At 41.4% G+C, this 17363-nt stretch overlaps 1 protein-coding gene across 1 annotated transcript in view; it reads right to left on the minus strand.

The window, feature by feature from the left end:
- EXOC6 (exocyst complex component 6) overlaps window positions 1-17363 on the minus strand; it is a 188924-nt gene that overhangs the window by 39100 nt on the left and 132461 nt on the right. Inside the window, exon 20 of the mRNA XM_062214680.1 lies at window positions 2684-2757. Coding sequence (XP_062070664.1) covers window positions 2684-2757 — 74 coding nt within the window. The remainder of the gene's footprint in view (window positions 1-2683; window positions 2758-17363) is intronic.

Raw genomic sequence — 17363 nt, forward strand, 5'->3', positions numbered from 1 at the left:
TAAAAAAAAAAAAAAAACACAAAAACAACAACAACAACAACAACAAACCTAAATGAAAGATCTCTGCGAGTGAGATCCCAGCGGAAAGAACGGGCAATCAAAGGAAGTACCTTTCTCTGAAGGGAGGAGAAAACTTCCACTTTGACTATGGCCTTATCTAAATAAGATTGGAGTTGGGGAACTCAAGAGGCTTCCATAGCCTTAGCAGCTCATGACAATAGCCTTGGGTGATTACTGACATCATAAATAAGAGTGTCAATTGTTAAATCAACAACGGGAGTCACTGTGCACCTGCTCCCCATGCAGGATCTCTGTCCTTAATGAGCTGTACTATGTGAATTAATGGTATAACTAGTACTCAAACAGTTCTTTATACTTTGTGTATCTTTGTGGGTACAAACTGTTGAAATCTTTACTTAGTATATACTAAATTGATCTTTGGTATATAAAAAATAAGTTATGAAAAATTATTACTGCATACTGTATATTATACAAAATAATCTTAAAGTTTAAAATTTTTAAGGTTTTCATATATTCTTTTCATATACATATTCATATATTCACATATTCATCTGAAACCCTCTTGAAAGATTATATTTAACTAAACAGAGAGTCTTTGTAAAAGACAGCAGACACATATACCATAGTCCTTCACTATTTACTGACTTGATTTCAGAAGTGAGGGTGGCAGATAATAGGCTTTGCTTGTAAAATAATTTTCACATACAGATCAAGTTCAAACAGCACATTTAAATTTATTAAGGCAGCATATTCACATAAGGCAGTACATAGTGCTAATCTTCTACATTGTCTACTAGGGCAGTAGGCCGTAAGATGTTGTTGAGATAACTGGCTTCCATTAGCAAGTGGGTGATTGGCAGGAAGATAAAGTCTTTTCACTCACAGGTCAGCTATTTCTTTTTCTTTAGAAGAGGGCAATGCTGATGATCCATCTTTTAGCTACAGTCTCTCATTGAGTCCCAATTCTCTGGCCTTCAGCTTTGATATAGTTCTAACTTTCCTCTTGTATCAGCTCATACTTGTCATCAACTCCTCTATTCAGTACTGCAAATATCAGGAGTTTGACCTCAGGGCAAAGACCGGGTGGGCAGGTAAAATCTGACCACTAGACCTACTTCCTAATCTTTCATACCTAGCAATTCATGAAGCAGTATCAAATTCAAACTAAAAAACAGAAGCATGACCCCTTATAAGTAGTATGAAAAGGGCTCTTTTGCCTTCCTAAGTATACTTGAAAAGAACTGTCAGCCCCCCTATTAAGACAGAAATGGATTACAGACCAGGGGGGAAAAAAGGAAAAGTGAAGAAACTCAACTAAAAAGTAAATAAAGTGTTAGTACCCCCTTTATGTTTAGTGATATACTACTCCATATAAAAGTATAAAAATATATTATTAAATATCTTTATGATGTCAGGAACATAAAAGCACCATCAAAACTTGAAGACACCCATATTTGAATAATCACTAACATCTGACATAAAAGCTTTATATCATCTCTTGTGAGACTACTATTTCCAAGATTAGTTTTATTTTTTGGTCAATTCTCATAGTTGGCATTTCACTACTTAACTGTTTGTTAATTCAAAAAACAAAAATAGGCAGAAAATAGCTACTCTTCTCAATTTATTAATCCAGGCTGCTGAAATCGTAAAATTCAAAGTCATGCTCTAGCAGTAAAAGACAAGAACCAGTTGCATCTTCTCATTTTAGAATACAAAAGAATATGATTAAATTTTATCATTTATAATCGGGAAATTTTTAAGTTTTATTTATTTGAAAGGCAGAGTCTCACACACACACAAACACACACACACAATCTTCCAGAGTTGATTCACTCCCAAAACACCCTCAAGAGCTAGGGCTAGGCCAGGCCAAGGCTAGGAGCCAGGAATTCAATCCCAGTCTCCCACATGACTGGCAAGGATACAAGTGCTTGAGCCTTCACCTGCTGTCTCCCAGGAAGCTGGAATTAGAAGCAGAGCCAACACCTGAACCCAGGTACTCCACTATTATCTCAAGTGGCAGCTTAACCACTTTGCCAAATGCCTGTGCAGATATTAATATCAATACCACTAACTTGCATAGATGACCATGAAATCACTAAGAAATAACTTAAATTTCAAGTGTCGTTAAGAGAAAGCACAAAGTTATTTGGTCACATGATTACCAAATTCAGTATTAACTGATGAACGTGTTCCATGAAGTTGAGACACTGAACATATACAGGTTCAGAGAGAAGTGCCAGATACATAGTCATCAAGAAAGCAACTTTCTGGAGTGGGTGTTAGAGTGCAGCAGGTTAAGCGGCTGCTTGGGACGTCTGCAGCCCATATCAGAGTGCCTGGGATCAAGCTCTGCCACTATTTCTGATCTGGCTTCCTGCTAATGTGCATTCTGGGAGGCAGTAGATGATAGCCCAGTAAGAGGGTCCTTGTCACTCATGTAGGAGACCCAAATTGAATTCCTGGCTCCTAACTTCAGGCTGGCCCAGCTCTGGCTGTTGTAGGTATCTCCCTCAGTCACTCTGCCTTTTAAATAATAAACATTTTAAAAAGAAACATTTTTCTAAAGAAAGATTGTTTCAAGGCAAAGAAGCATTTCTGATTTTTTTTAAGCAAGAGGTGGAAAGCAGTGAATGAGAAGTATATTATTACATCTTACTTGTCTGAGGTCAATGAATGCTAGCTGCAGTGTATCCCCCTGGAATCCTGGCACAGGCTCAGAACTGGCAAATACTATTTAAAAAGAAAAAGAATAAAAACAAGATTGCAAAATATACAAGAGTGTAACTGCTAAATTAATTTACTCATTATGAATGTATTATACTACTACCGTGTAACCATTTCAAATGAAGACTATTTATAACCTTCAATTTCCACTACTGAGAATGTTCTCCACACCCATTACCACAAATATTTTAATAATTTTAAACTCCTAATCTGTCATTTAATCACTGTAATCCTTAATCACAATACATTTAGAAGCCTTATCCTATGTAAAGTTCAAGGTAGTAATATACTTCAGTCAAGTAAAGTTTTCTGACTCTTTTTAGCCTTAGGTGAGTGATTACAGCAGCATTTTGAAACTATACCAATTCTATGGCTGTCAACATATTTCAAAACATCTGCTTCCTTACACAATATGCTCCATACAAATCCCACCTCTAGCTAAGAAGCAGAACCAAGGTAGGAAGTAAACTTCACACAGACAACAGGCTAAATGTTCTAAATAGAAAATTCAGGGTGATACAGAGATGTCTGTCCATGCCTTTTAATCACTTTTTTTTTTTTAATAAAAAGATATCTCAACACAAAAGATTTTTATTTCAAAATATTTTCAATAGTGTTTTGTGCCCTAAAAAATTTTAATGCTAGTAACAGTTTAGTTAAATTTAAGACAATTACTATTCTAGTTATCTTGAAGACAGAAGACTTTGGGCCCATAAAAGAGACCTTATTATTTTACGCACAAGCTTTTCTGATTAAGAGTGCAGCAATCCGGGCCAGCGCTGTGGCATAGTAGGCTAAGCCTCCCCCTATGGCACCAGCATCCCATTTGGGTGTGGGGTTTGTGTTCTGGCTGCTCCTTCTCTGATCAAGCTCTCTACCAGGACCTAGGAAAACAGTGAAAAATGGCACAAGTGCTTGGGTCCCTGCACCCGCATGGGAGACCTGAAAGAGTTTCTGGTTCCTGGCTTCGCTTCAGCCCAACTCCAGCCATTGTAGCCATTTGGAGAGTTGAACCAGCAGATCTTTCTCTCTGTCTCTCCCCCTCTCTGTCCATAACTCTGCCTCTCAAATAAGTAAATAAAATCTTAAAAAAAAGAGAAAAGAATGCAGCAATCCTTTCCCTCCCAATTATTATTTTAATTTTCTGAGAGACCATTAGGCTTTCCATTTGCATTTAACTGAGCCACTATTGTGGAAGCCATCTAAATTTTCAGTCTATGCAGTTCTTGGAATAATAACAATAGTGATTAAGTTTGGTATGTTTTATGTGGAATACAGTTTAGAAAAATCTCAAAGTCAGCAATAAGAAATGAAAATAGCACAGCTTAGCTTATTTGGCATCTTTGGGAAATGAGGCATTCCAAATAAGTCTTTATTGTTTTTTTTAAAAGATTCATTTATTTATTTGAAAGTCAGAGTTACATAGAGAGAGAAGGACAGGCAGAGAGAGAGAGAGAGGGAGAGAGAGAGAGAGGTCTTCCACCTGCTGGTTCACTCCCCAATTGGCCGCAATGGCTGGAGCTGTGCTGATCCGAAGCCAGGAGCCAGGAGCTTCTTCCAGGTCTCCCACATGGGTGCAGAGGCTCAAGGACTTGGGTTATTTTCTACTGCTTTCCCAAGCCATAGCAGAGAGATGGATCAGAAGTGGAGCAGCCGGGACTTGAACCTGTGCCCATATGGGGGTGCCAGCACTGCAGGCGGTGGCTTTACCCACTATGCCACAGCACTGGCCCCTGTTTTTAAGATAATTATAATTTTTGCTTGAAGCATGAAAAATTTTTTAACTTTAAACATTTTTATGGAATTCTAAAATGTACCATAATACTTTCCTAGCCCTGTATTTTTGGGTATATTATACACCTTTTCATTAATTCTCTGGATCACCAATTAGGAATTTCCAGGGCCTGTTAGGGTATTAAGAACTCTTCTCTGTTAGTTTTTTAAAAATATCTATTTTTATTTGAAAGTCATAGTTACAGAGAGACAGACATCTTCCATCTGCTGGTTCACTCCCCCAAATGGCTGCAGTGGCAGAGGATGGGCCAGGTGGAAACCAGGAGCTTCATCTGAGTCTCCCATGGATGGCAGGGGCCCCAGTACTTGGACTTTTCCCAGGCCATTAGGAGGGAGCTGGGTGGGAAGTGGAGTAGCGGGGACTTGAACTGGTGCCCATGTGGGATCCCAGTATTGCAGGTGGCGGCTTTATCTGCTATGTCACAACTCTGGCTCCCATTCTGTTACATTAAAAAGCTACATCCCATATTAGAGTGCTGAATCCCAGTCCTCTGCTTTCCATCCAGCTTCCTGGTAATGCATCTGGGAAGGCAACAGATAATGGCCCCAGTCCTTGGGTCCCTTCCACTCATATGGGAGACAAGACAGAGTTCTAGGCTCCTGGCTTTTGCCTGGTCCAGTCCCAGCTGTTTTGGGCATTTGGGGAGTGAACCAGTGGAAGGAGAAATGCTTTCTGTATCTTGCCCTCTGTCTTTGTTTTTTTTTTTTTTTTTAATTTATTTTTTTGACAGGCAGGAGCTAGGAGCTTCTTCTGGGTCTCCCACACGGATGCAGGGGTCCAAGGACTTAGGCCATCTTCTTCTGCTTTCCCAGACCATAACAGAGAGCTGGATTAGAAGTGGATGCCGGCGCCGTGGCTCACTAGGCTAATCCTCCGCCTTGCGGCACCGGCACACCGGGTTCTAGTCCTGGTCGGGGCACCGATCCTGTCCCGGTTGCCCCTCTTCCAGGCCAGCTCTCTGCTGTGGCCAGGGAGTGCAGTGGAGGATGGCCCAAGTCCTTGGGCCCTGCACCCCATGGGAGACCAGGAGAAGCACCTGGCTCCTGCCATCGGATCAGCGCGGTGCGCCTACCGCGGCGGCCATTGGAGGGTGAACCAACGGCAAAAGGAAGACCTTTCTCTCTGTCTCTCTCTCACTGTCCACTCTGTCAAAAAATAAATAAATAAATAAATAAATAAATAAATAAATAAATAAAAGAAGTGGAGCAGCCAGGACTCGGTGCTCATATGGGATACCAGCACAGCAGGCGGCGGCTTTACCTGCTATGTCACAGCGCCGCCCTGTGTCTCTACCTTTCAAAAAAATGAAAATAAATAAAAATTTTAAAAGAAGGTATGTGTATATACTCAAATGTACATATAAAACATACTAACCTTACTTGTGAGAACTTCCCTTACTCAGGCTCTATTTGCTCAAGAAGATTAAAGATAAAAGATGAGACAGAAAGCATGGACTAAGAATTTATTAAAACTTTAGAGAAGGCAGAAAAGTTAGAAAATGTAAATACCAAAACTCAAATAGTACAGTGTTCTAAGCTTTTTATCTACCATCCTATCAGCGTGTGCTTTAGCAGGAAGCCAGATCAGATGCAGAGGAGACAGGACTCAAACCAGGCACTCAGCCTGGTGCTAGCACGGCATCTTAACTGCTGCATTTTGAATATGAGTAACCAAAGTGTTACCATTTCCCCACACCACCACTTAGTTCTTGGTTCTCTGCTAGGTACTAAGTAGTTATAATTATTAGATAGGTGACTAAACTCACTTTACTCAGGTCCCTACTCCCAGAAAACCAAAATTTAGCAAGCAAATCTAGTCACACATTTCAGTATTTAATATCATTTATTCATATCACTGTCTTTCCATACAATGAAAAGTGGCATATTTTTATGCAGTGGCATCTACATCAGCCCCTACCATGGCCTGGATAACCGAGCTGACTTTCCCTAATACACTAGATCTTAACTGAAAAATGATAAGCAAAATTGTAAAAGCCTATTAAAAGTAAAATGCTTTCTAATTTTAAAAGTACTTAAGACCACCCAGCATTTTGTCAGCTGCTTTTATTCACAGTCCCAGGCTACTGGCTTAGAGTAAGAGTTTACCATGAATCCCTACTCTTCAACAAAGGCTGTAAATGCAAGCTCAACTTCTTCCATCACCATGTATATGCATATATACACACACACACACACGTAACTAAGGACCTCCTATGACAGAAGTCTCACTTTATCCATGGGACACAGCAAGCAGCTCAAACATTGCAGTTATAGTTGCTTCAACTCCCCAAATTTTTCTACATTAAAAATAATCTATCATTTTTCCTCTCCCTCAGTTCCTGTTTAGGATACTATAGTTTAAGCTCCACTGGCTTACAGTTAAACCAAAGAGCTTAATGTTAAAATTGTAATAGCAGCATAAATTTATATAGCACTTTCTCATACACCATCTGCTTTGACAGTCACAATAACTGATTTTAGTAAATAAGGTACACAAATGAGGGATCATAAAATCTTGTAACTAAAATACCCCCTTGGAAACATCCTCAAAAGTGCCCTATGGACTCAGATTAAGTTATCCAGTCCTCCATTTTATAAAATAAAAAAAAATTATAAGTGAAGTGATCTATCTGTCCAGGATCACAATAACTAATTCAGGTCTCCTAGCACTCAATCCATTGATCCATTATCTGATTAAGTATTCAACCTCTCATCTTTTCTTTTTGTTTTCTTAAAAAGGATTTTATTTATGCGAAAGGTAGAGTAACAGCGACATGGAAAGACAGAGATCTTCCATCCACTAGTTTACTCCCCAAATGGTTGCAATGGCCAGGGCTGTGCTGGGCCAAAGTCAGGAGCCTAGACCTCCATCTGGGTCTCCCACATGGGTGGCAGAGGCCCAAGTACCTGGGCCACCTCTGGTTGCTTTCCCAGATCTATGAGGAGGGAGCTGGATCAGAAGCAGAGCAGCTGGGACTTGAACGGGCACTTAGATAGAGATGCAGCATAGCATATGATGGCTTAGTCTGCTGAGCCGCACTTGCCCCAAAGGCTCATCTTTTATCCCATTTCTCATAAGAACCTAATCAATATGGAAGAGAAATGCAAAATATGTTTTAGGCATATCCAATGATCAACTGACATAGCGTACATCTGTAATTACATGTTATTCAATCTGATTAGCAGCTTCATAGTTTTTTCCTTTTACTTCTTTAAAATTCCAATTTGGGATAGGCATTTGGCATAGCCATTAAAGGCTGCTTGGTACTCATGCTGGAGTGCCTGGGTTCAAGTTCTGACTTCATTTCCAATTTCAGCTTCCTGCTAATGTGTACCTTAGAAGGGAGCAGATAATAGCTCAAGTACTGGGTCCCTGACACACAAAGAGGACATGGACTGAGTTCCAAGTTCTTGGTTTTGGCCTGGCTTGCCTTTGGTCGCTACAGGCATTTGGGGAGTGAAACAGCAGATGGAAGACCTCTTTCTCTCTCTGCCTGTCTTTAAATATATATCTATATCTATCTATATATACAGATATATAGATATAGATGCATATAGATGCGTATGTATATATTAAAACAATATATAAAAATATATACATACATATGCACAAATTCAAATTCAATCAATCTTATTGTTTCTATCTTATAAAATATCTCAAGAGTTTGAATTGGTCACCATGTTAGTTCGAGCTATTGTAATTTTTTGCTTAGATTACAAAAATTTACTCCTATATGGTCTTTCTGTTTGGTTGTGTGCCAATTGTCCATTCACTTATCCCTGTGTGATTTACATAAGATGTAAATGAGATTGCCACCAATTTACAGTTTGACATCCTTTAATGGTAGCCCATCATCTCCACAATTAAAACAAAAATAAGGTCCTTTACAATTTAGCCGTTTGCCTATCTCTCTAGTCTCAATTCCTACTGCTTCCCTAGAGACATCTTAAATGCTTTCCATACCAGACTACACACCTATACACTTTCTTGCATATACCACAGTCTCTTTCCATGGTGCCTTTGATCCTTCTGCCTGAAGCATACCTCCTCTTCTTTTCTTTCTAGATCCCTCTTATTTATTTTTTCTTCAGTTCAATCATCTTCAATGGGAAAGCTTCCATTATCAGTGCATACCAGACTAGGTCCTTCTGTGCTCTCATTGCAATTTGCTATACATAGCCTAACCACAGTACTCATTCAATGCCTGTAATTGTTTACCTGTCTGGGTCTTCCCACCAGTCCATGAACTCCATGAGGACAGGAGTAACAGTATATGATTTCTATATCCCTATCTCTTAGCACAATGAGTGACACATAATAATTATTTAATGAAAAGTTTTTTAAATGAATCAAAGAGAACTGAACAAACAATTTGAGGACCCAGTACTGTGGTATAGCAGGTAAAGCTAACACCTGCAATCCTGCCATCTCCTGGCTGCTCCACTTCCCATCCAGCTCCCTGCTGATGGCCAGGGAAAAACAGCAGAAGATGGCCCAAGTGCTTGGGCACCTACCACCCACATGGGAGACCCAGCAGAAGTCTCAACTCCTGGCTTCTGCCTGGCCCAGTCCCAGCTGTTGTGGCCATCTGGGGAGTGAACTAGTGGATAAAACTCCCCCCCCACCACCAAACTTCTCTGTAGCTCCTTCAAATAAACAAATAAATCTTTTTAATTTTTAAAGATTCATTTATTTATTTTTCTGAAAGGCAGAGCTTTTAATTAAAATAAACAAACATTTACTTCCTTATTCTGCTAACTTTGTCACTTAGCCATGCCTTATAGGGTATCTTTCTAATTTTTAAAAAAATTTTCCAGAGATTTAGTTACTTATTTGAAAGGTAGAATTACAAAGACAGAGGGCAGGCTGGCGCCGCAGCTCAATAGGCTAATCCTCTGCCTGCAGCGCCGGCACACCGGGTTCTAGTCCCGGTAGGGGTGCCGGATTCTGTCCCGGTTGCTCCTCTTCCAGGCCAGCTCTCTGCTGTGGCCAGGGAGTGCAGTGGAGGATGGCCCAAGTCCTTGGGCCCTGCACCCCATGGGAGACCAGGAGAAGCACCTGGATCCTGCCTTTGGATCAGCGCGGTGCGCCGGCCGCAGCAGCCATTGGAAGGTGAACCAATGGCAAATGGAAGACCTTTCTCTCTGTCTCTGTCTCTCTCTCTCACTGTCCACTCTGCCTGTCAAAAAAATAAATTAAAAAAAAAAAAACAAAGACAGAGGGCAAGATACAGAAAGCATTTCTCCTTCCACTGGTTCACTCCCCAAATGCCCAAAACAGCTGGGACTGGACCAGGCAAAAGCCAGGAGCCTAGAACTCTGTCTTGCCTCCCATATGAGTGGAAGGGACCCAAGGACTGGGGCCATTATCTGTTGCCTTCCCAGATGCATTACCAGGAAGCTGGATGGAAAGCAGAGGACTGGGATTCAGCACTCTAATGTGGGATGTAGGTGTCCCAAGTAGCGGCTTAACCCACTGTGCTACAACACAGAACTGCAGAGAAAGAGGGAGGGGGGGGAGGAGAGAGAAAGAGAAAGAGAGAGAGAGAGAGAGAGAGAGAGAGAGAGAGAGAAATCTTCTATCTGCTGGTTCACTCCCCAATGGCTACATCAGCCAGAGCTGGGCCAACCCAAAGCTAGGAGCCAGGAGCTTCTTCCGAGTCTCCCACATGGGTGCAGGGGCCCAAGGGCTTGGGGCATCTTCTACTGTTTTCCAGGCCATAGCTGAGAGCTGGATTGGAAGTGGAGCAGCCTGGACTTGAACCGCTGCCCATATGGCATGCTGACACTGCAGGCGGTGGCTTCACCTGCTATGTCACAGCTCCAGCCCCAAGTTTTAAGAGTAAAAAAGGGGGACAATATTGTGGCTTAGCAAGTTAACCTGCTGCTTGTGACACTGGCATACCATATAGGTGTCAGTGCTGGCAGCTCCACTTCTGATCCAGTTCCCTGCTGATGCACCTGAAAAAGCAGCAAAAGATGGCCCAACGATTTGGATCCCTGCACCTAAATATGAGACCCGGATGAAGCTGCTGGCTCCTGGCTTTGGCCTGGCCATTGCAGCCATTTGGGGATAGAACCAGCAGATAGAAGATATTCCCCCACCCCCATTTTTCTCTCTTTCCTTCTCTCTGTAATTCTGCCTTTCAAATAAATAAATAAATAAATCTTAAAACAAAAAGAATAAGAAAAACAAAAAGAGTTACCTATAGGCAAAAGATATGAGTTACCCCTAAACAGGTTCTAAGGATCTATACAACAGGTACAGGACTTGGTACTGGCGATGAACAAGGGAGACTGCAAAAAGCCAGGCCATAAACATTTATCCTAATATGAAAATATATAACCTATCATGAAATTAAATGTGGAGGAAGTAAGTCCTTGAAAAATCTGTTCTAGGCAGAAACTTATCTTTACTTTAAGGTAGAGAATGTGCATTCTGTAATGGAGATATAGAAAACATCTACACGTGGTAGGTGCAACTGTAAGGAAGAAAGGGGAAGAAAGTATGTTCATGGAGTCACAGAGTGAACAGACCAAAAGCTTGACTGAGGATTGAAAGGGAGGCTGAGGAAGTTAGGCTAGCCTCAAGACCTTGCCTGTGATGACCAGGCAGGTATATATAAAATGGAATAACTTTGTGACTAAATAAATGGATGAATATGAATACCAATAGTCTAGATATTGAAGATTTTTTTTTTTTTTGTAATTCCATTTCTTGATAGAGCTGAGAATTTAAAGTAGCCAGTTTGTGGCATGGCAAAGAAAATATTCTGTGGACCACTTGTGTCATTAGAAAGGGTGACCAAGAGCACCATCTAGTGGTTTCTCTGGCAGTCAAGGACTCTTGCTGGGAGTCAGGAGTCTCAGATTCTTGACTCAGGTTTATATTCTGTTACATGTGGTTTGCAGCAGTAGGGTACAAGCCTCTGAGATCAAATGCCCTTCTACCTTCGTTTCCCCATGTTTTTTATAAAGTAGTATCAAGTCCTCTCCCTTTGTTGGAATTAAACATGAGCAAAGTATCTTAAATCAGTTAGCTTAGGCACCATTAAAAGCAGTAACAAACTCAGGTATCCAAACATTATAACGGGATCCAGTTTAGTTTTTTTAAAACACATGGAAATATTCTCTTAACATCCATATGATTTTCCTTTAATCTTCTAATTTTGGGGGCACAGGCCTTTCTCAAGGCTGAAATTAGAGGCTCTGAGGTCATGGCCACAAAATCATCTACAAAAGAGGCCCTTCTTTCTTTTTTTCTCCTTTTTTTTTTTGACAGGCAGAGTGGATAGTGAGAGAGAGAGACAGGTCTTCCTTTTTGCCATTGGTTCACCCTCCAATGGCCGCTGCGGCCGGCGCATCTCGCTGATCCGAAGCCAGGAGCCAGGTGCTTATCCTGGTCTCCCATGCGGGTGCAGGGCCCAAGGACTTGGGCCATCCTCCACTGCCTTCCCAGGGCCATATCAGAGAGCTGGTCTGGAAGAGGGGCAACCGGGATAGAATCCGGCGCCCCAACCGGGACTAGAACCTGGTGTGCCGGTGCCGCAAGGTGGAGGATTAGCCTGTTAAGCCACGGCGCCAGCCCTCTTTTTACCTTGCTGAAATAGGTTAAGCCATTATTCAAAATGAAGATAGACTAAGGCCTTCACAACTAGAGATCCACCTATTTCTCAATAACTCACCATTACAAAAGATGCTGGAGAGTTTAATAAAGCCTTTTCTAATATCTGTGGATTTAAGATATGAAATTAGACTGGTAGAGGAGGAAAATTCAGTAGTTGTTAGTAACTCTATATGCTACCAAGATATGCAACAAAATTGCTTACAGTAAAAGAACTATGAGTTATATTCAATTAGGATATTATTAATAACTGTCCAAGAAATCTCAAGTTACCTACAAGAGAATGAATAATGTATCTGTGCCAATATGACAGTGAGATCCACACAATGCAGTAGTTCTCAAACTTTATCACACTTCAGAGTTATCCGCCTAGGGGAGGGCCTAGTCAAACAAACTGTGAGCCCACTCTAAGATCCCAGTTTAGCAAGTGAGGTCAAAGAATATGCATTTCTAACAAGTTCCCATATAATGCTACTGATGCTCACCTGCGGACCACAGTCTGAGGATACAAATATAACTCAGGTCATCAATAATAAATTTTGTTCAATATTTGGCTAGTGAATCTGCTAACTATGTAGAAGATATAAATGTAGAGATGATATTAACTTTTGATATAAAATAATCTCAGTAGGCTAGTTATGAAACAAATCTTGGGGCTGGCACTGTGGTGTAGCGGGTAAAGCCGCCGCCTGCAGTGCCAGCATCCATATGGGCACCAGTTCGAGTCCCAGCTGCTCCAATTCCAATTCAGCTCTTTACTATGGCCTGGAAAAGCAATAGAAGATGGTCTGAGTCCTTGGGCCCCTGCACCCACGTGGAAGACCTGGAAGAAGCTCCTGGCTCCTGGCTTCGGATCGGTGTAGCTCCAGCCATTGTGGCCAATTAGAGAGTGAACCAGTGGATGGAAGACTTCTCTCTCTCTCTCTCTCTCTCTCTCTCTCTCTCTCTCTTCCTCTCCTTCTCTGTGTTACTCTTTCAAATAAATAAATATTTCAAAAAAAATCTTAAAATTTACTAAAGATAATCTTAATCCTAAATAAAGATAATCCTTAATCCTAAAACAAAAATCAATCATACAAGTATTGGATAAGAAAAAAAAAATGCTTAGGGGCAGGCATTGTGGCTCAGCAGGTTAAGCCACTGCCTGCAACACTGACATCCCCAGTAAGTGCTGGATTGAGTTTAGGCTACTCTACTCCTATCCAGTTCCTTGCAAATCAGCCTGGGAAAGCAGTGGAAGATGGCCCAAGTACTTGAGTCCCTGCCACCCACACAGGAGACATGGATGAAGTTTCTGGTTCCTGGATTCAGCTTGGCCCAGCTCCAGCTATTGTGACCATTTGTGGAGTAAACCAGAGGATAGAATATCTCTTCCTCTCTCTCCCTCTCCCTCTTTCTCTCCCCCTCTCCCTCTCTCTCTCTGTAACTCTGCCTTTCACATAAATAAATAACCAAACAAGGTACGTAATAGTTTGGATTTTATTAACAGTCTGAAAGAATGTCACTGACAGCCCAATACACATCATATTCGCTCCCCTGCCTGGATATCTCTGTCTTTCACTTTGGGTATCAGACACTAAACAGAAGATAGTCAACCAGTTTGTTCAAAGAAGAGCTTTAGATCTAAAATTTGATCACATAAGACAGCAAGAGGAACTGTTGATGTCTGGCCTTCAGAAGATTCAGAGGGAAATAAGAGCAGTTTTCATATAATTAGCTGTGCACAAGGATTTTTCTGTATGATCTTAAGCAAAACTACCACCTACAGTTGTTGGGTCACCTACTGGTCACTAAGTACCCAGCTGAGGGGAAGAGAGATGGGAGAGCTAAGATCCAGTTTATATTTCACTTGACAAACCATGTATCTTGGTACAGGTCAAGTCCAGCTAGAAAAAGTAAACTTTCCCTAGTGCAGGTAAAGGTGACTGCTCTGGAAGACTTTTCCTTTTAGTGAGAAGACTGTTCCTAATTTGTACAAAGGAATAATACAGACTAGTGGTGACTCTGGCCTTAAAGTAGAACTAGGTCCATTAAGAGAAGTTTAGTGAGAAAGTGGTTTCAGCTCAATATAACAGATTACAATGTACCCTATGAAAACACATTTTATGAAGAGTAGTTAACCCCCAAAACTGGATGTTTAATGAGCAACTAGACAACTACTTAGCAGGGTTATTTTAGAGAAGGTTAAGATGAAAAAGTGAGTGCATGTGTGGGTACTGAAACTCAAAAATGGTTCAGCTTCTAGGATTCTGCATCTGAGCTACCTATCTCCTCCTCCATACTCCAGCTGGTTCACATGGTATCCAGACCTCTTCTCTTCTCTTTACAAACCTACTACCCACTGTAGCCTTCCTTCTACCTAACCAAATTCTTCTTCGCCTCTCCCTTCTCCTTTCTCTGCTTCCATATGCAGAGAGTACACATACTGCATTAACACTGAAAACAAACTTGGTACTTTAAAAAACTGTTTACTTCTTGACTTGGAAAAACAATGCAAGGGACATCAGTTAAAATGTTCACATCCCACATCACAGTGCCTGGGTTTATCATGTGGTTCCAGGTTCCCAATTCCAGTTTCCCACTAATGGAGCCCCTGGGAGGCAGCAGGTGATGGCTCAAATGATTTGATCCCTGTAACTCATGGGGGAGACCTGGATTGAGTTCCTGGCTCCCCGATCCAGCCCCAGCTGTTGTAGGCATTTGGGAGTGAACCAAAGGGATGGGAACATCCACACACTGTCTTTCTGTGTATTTTGAAACAAAACATTACTTAAAATGGGATGAAAGGTAATTTTTAAAGAAGATTTATTTAACTTTAAAAATTATTTATTAATTTTTTTAACTTTTATTTAATGAATATAAATTTCCAAAGTACAGCTTATGGATTACAATGGCTTCCCCCCTATTTATTAATTTGAAAGTCAGAGTTATACACAGAGAGAAGGAGAGGCAGAGGCAGAGGCAGAGGCAGAGGCAGAGGCAGGGGGAGAGAGAGAGAGAGAGAAAGAGAGAGAGGTCTTCCCTCTGCTGGTTCACTCCCCAGTTGGCCACAACGGCCCAAGTTGCACTTATCTGAAGCCAGGAGCCAGGAGCCTCCTCCGAGTCTCCCAGGCAGGTGCAGGGGCCCAAGGACTTGGGCCACCTTCTACTGCTTTCCCAGGCCACAGCAGAGAGCTGGATCAGAAGTGGAGCAGTCGGGACTTGAACCAGTGCCTATATGGGATGCCAGCACTGGAGGCAGCAGCTTTATCTGCTATGCCACAGCGCTGGCTCCAAGAAGATTTATTTATTTGAAAGCCAGTGTGACACAGAGAGAGGGAGAAAGGGGAGGGGAACAAAGAGAGAGAAAGAGAGAGAGAAAGAAAGGGAGAAATTTTCTAGGGGTTCACTCTGCAACAGCCAAGTCTGGGCCAGGCCAAAGCCAGGAGCCAGGAATTCCATCCTGGTCTCCTACATGTGTTTCAGGGGCTCAAGTACTTGGGCCACCTTCCATTGTCTTCCCAGGTACATTAGCAAGGAGCTGGATGGGAAGTAGAGCAGGTGGGACTCAAACCACACTCCAATATAGGATGCCCATATCACAAGCAGTGGCTTAACCCACTGTATCACAACACCAGCCCCCAAAACTTATTTTTAGAATTCTTCTTAACATTCATTAGAGAAAACTAAATTTCATTTTCAAACGATCTATATATCATTAAAAGTCATAAACTGAGGTGTGGAAACTTTTGCACCAGAAAACAATTTCATTATCTATACTACACTACTTAAAGTAAAAAGATGTTGGGGCAAGTGCTGTGGCATAGTGGGTAACGCCACCGCCTGCAGTGCTGGCAACCCATACGGATGCCAGTTCAAGTTCCGGCTGCTCCACTTCCAATCCAGCTCCCTGCTAATGTGCCTGGGAAAGCAGTGAAAGATAGCCCAAATCCTTCGGCCCCTACAGCCACATGGGAGATCTGGAAGAATCTCCAGGCTCCTGGCTTCGGATCGGTCCAGCTCTGGCCATTGCAGCGATATGGGGAGTGAACCAGCAGATGGAAGACTTCTCTCTGCCTCTGCCTCTCTGTAACTCTGCCTTTAAAATAAATACATAAATAAATCTTAAAACAAAAAGCAACAGTTTACAAAAAAGGTAAAAGGATGTCTTTTGGAAGAGAACATTTAACACTAGAGGGAATGAAATAAACACGAAAATATAATCTCTTTATATTGACTATATTAAATTAATTATATATCAAGTCACTGAATTTATATTCAATGGCTACTGAATATAAGACACTGCATTAAGAAGTATTGATTATGTTAATATATGGTAATTGTAAAGGAGCAGAGCTGCACAAAGGCAATTTTTTTTTTTTTTTAAGATTTATTATTCGAAAGGCAGAGCAACAGAAAGAGAGGCAGAGACAGACAGACAGAAACTGTCCATCCACTGGTTCACTCCTCAAATCGGTACTTTGGCTATCATCTGCTGCCTTCCCAGGCGTATTAGCAGGGAGCTGGATCTGAAGTAGAACAGCCAGGGTGCTTGATATGGGATGTCAGAGTTGCAAGTGGAGGCTTAATCCGCTGCACCACAATGCAGGCCCACAAAGGCAGAATCTTAAAGGAACCTGAGATGTCTTCTCCGGTTTGTCTTTGAGTCTTGGTCTTTCCCTTTCCATACTTATAGGGCCAGAAACTCTTCCCTCGCCAGGCTAGAGTTTAGCCCTCTTGTAGCTGACTCCAGACTGCCTTCAGAGTTACATCTCATACTCAGGACCTTTCTTGGTCTTTTTCAAGAGATAATCCCTTGAGAAAACGTGAGCATTTTAAAAGGAGTCTTCAGGAGCTCTGCTCAAAGTAGAAACTGTCCTATGGCAGAAGAGTGAGGCAGATTTGGAGTTTAAGTTCCTTTTTCTAAGTTCGGATAACCCTTCATGAAGAGGTAAGAGAATACAGAAAAGATTTAGATGTATAAAGTTGCCTAACCATACAGTATTTTCCATCTTTCAGCAATAAATCTAATTGAGAAGATACAACCAATGCCAGCAAAGGATTCAACCAAGTAATTATTTTGAAGCCACACTAAAAATGTAGTAACACAAAACACTTCAAGCAATATTCCATAAGATATTTATATAGGCAACATTATACTGAAATAGTATCATAAGACAACTATTAAAAAACTAAGAAATCAGTTTCAAAATAT

This window comes from Lepus europaeus, chromosome 17 (genome assembly GCF_033115175.1).
Source record: "Lepus europaeus isolate LE1 chromosome 17, mLepTim1.pri, whole genome shotgun sequence".
Classification (NCBI taxonomy): domain Eukaryota; kingdom Metazoa; phylum Chordata; class Mammalia; order Lagomorpha; family Leporidae; genus Lepus; species Lepus europaeus.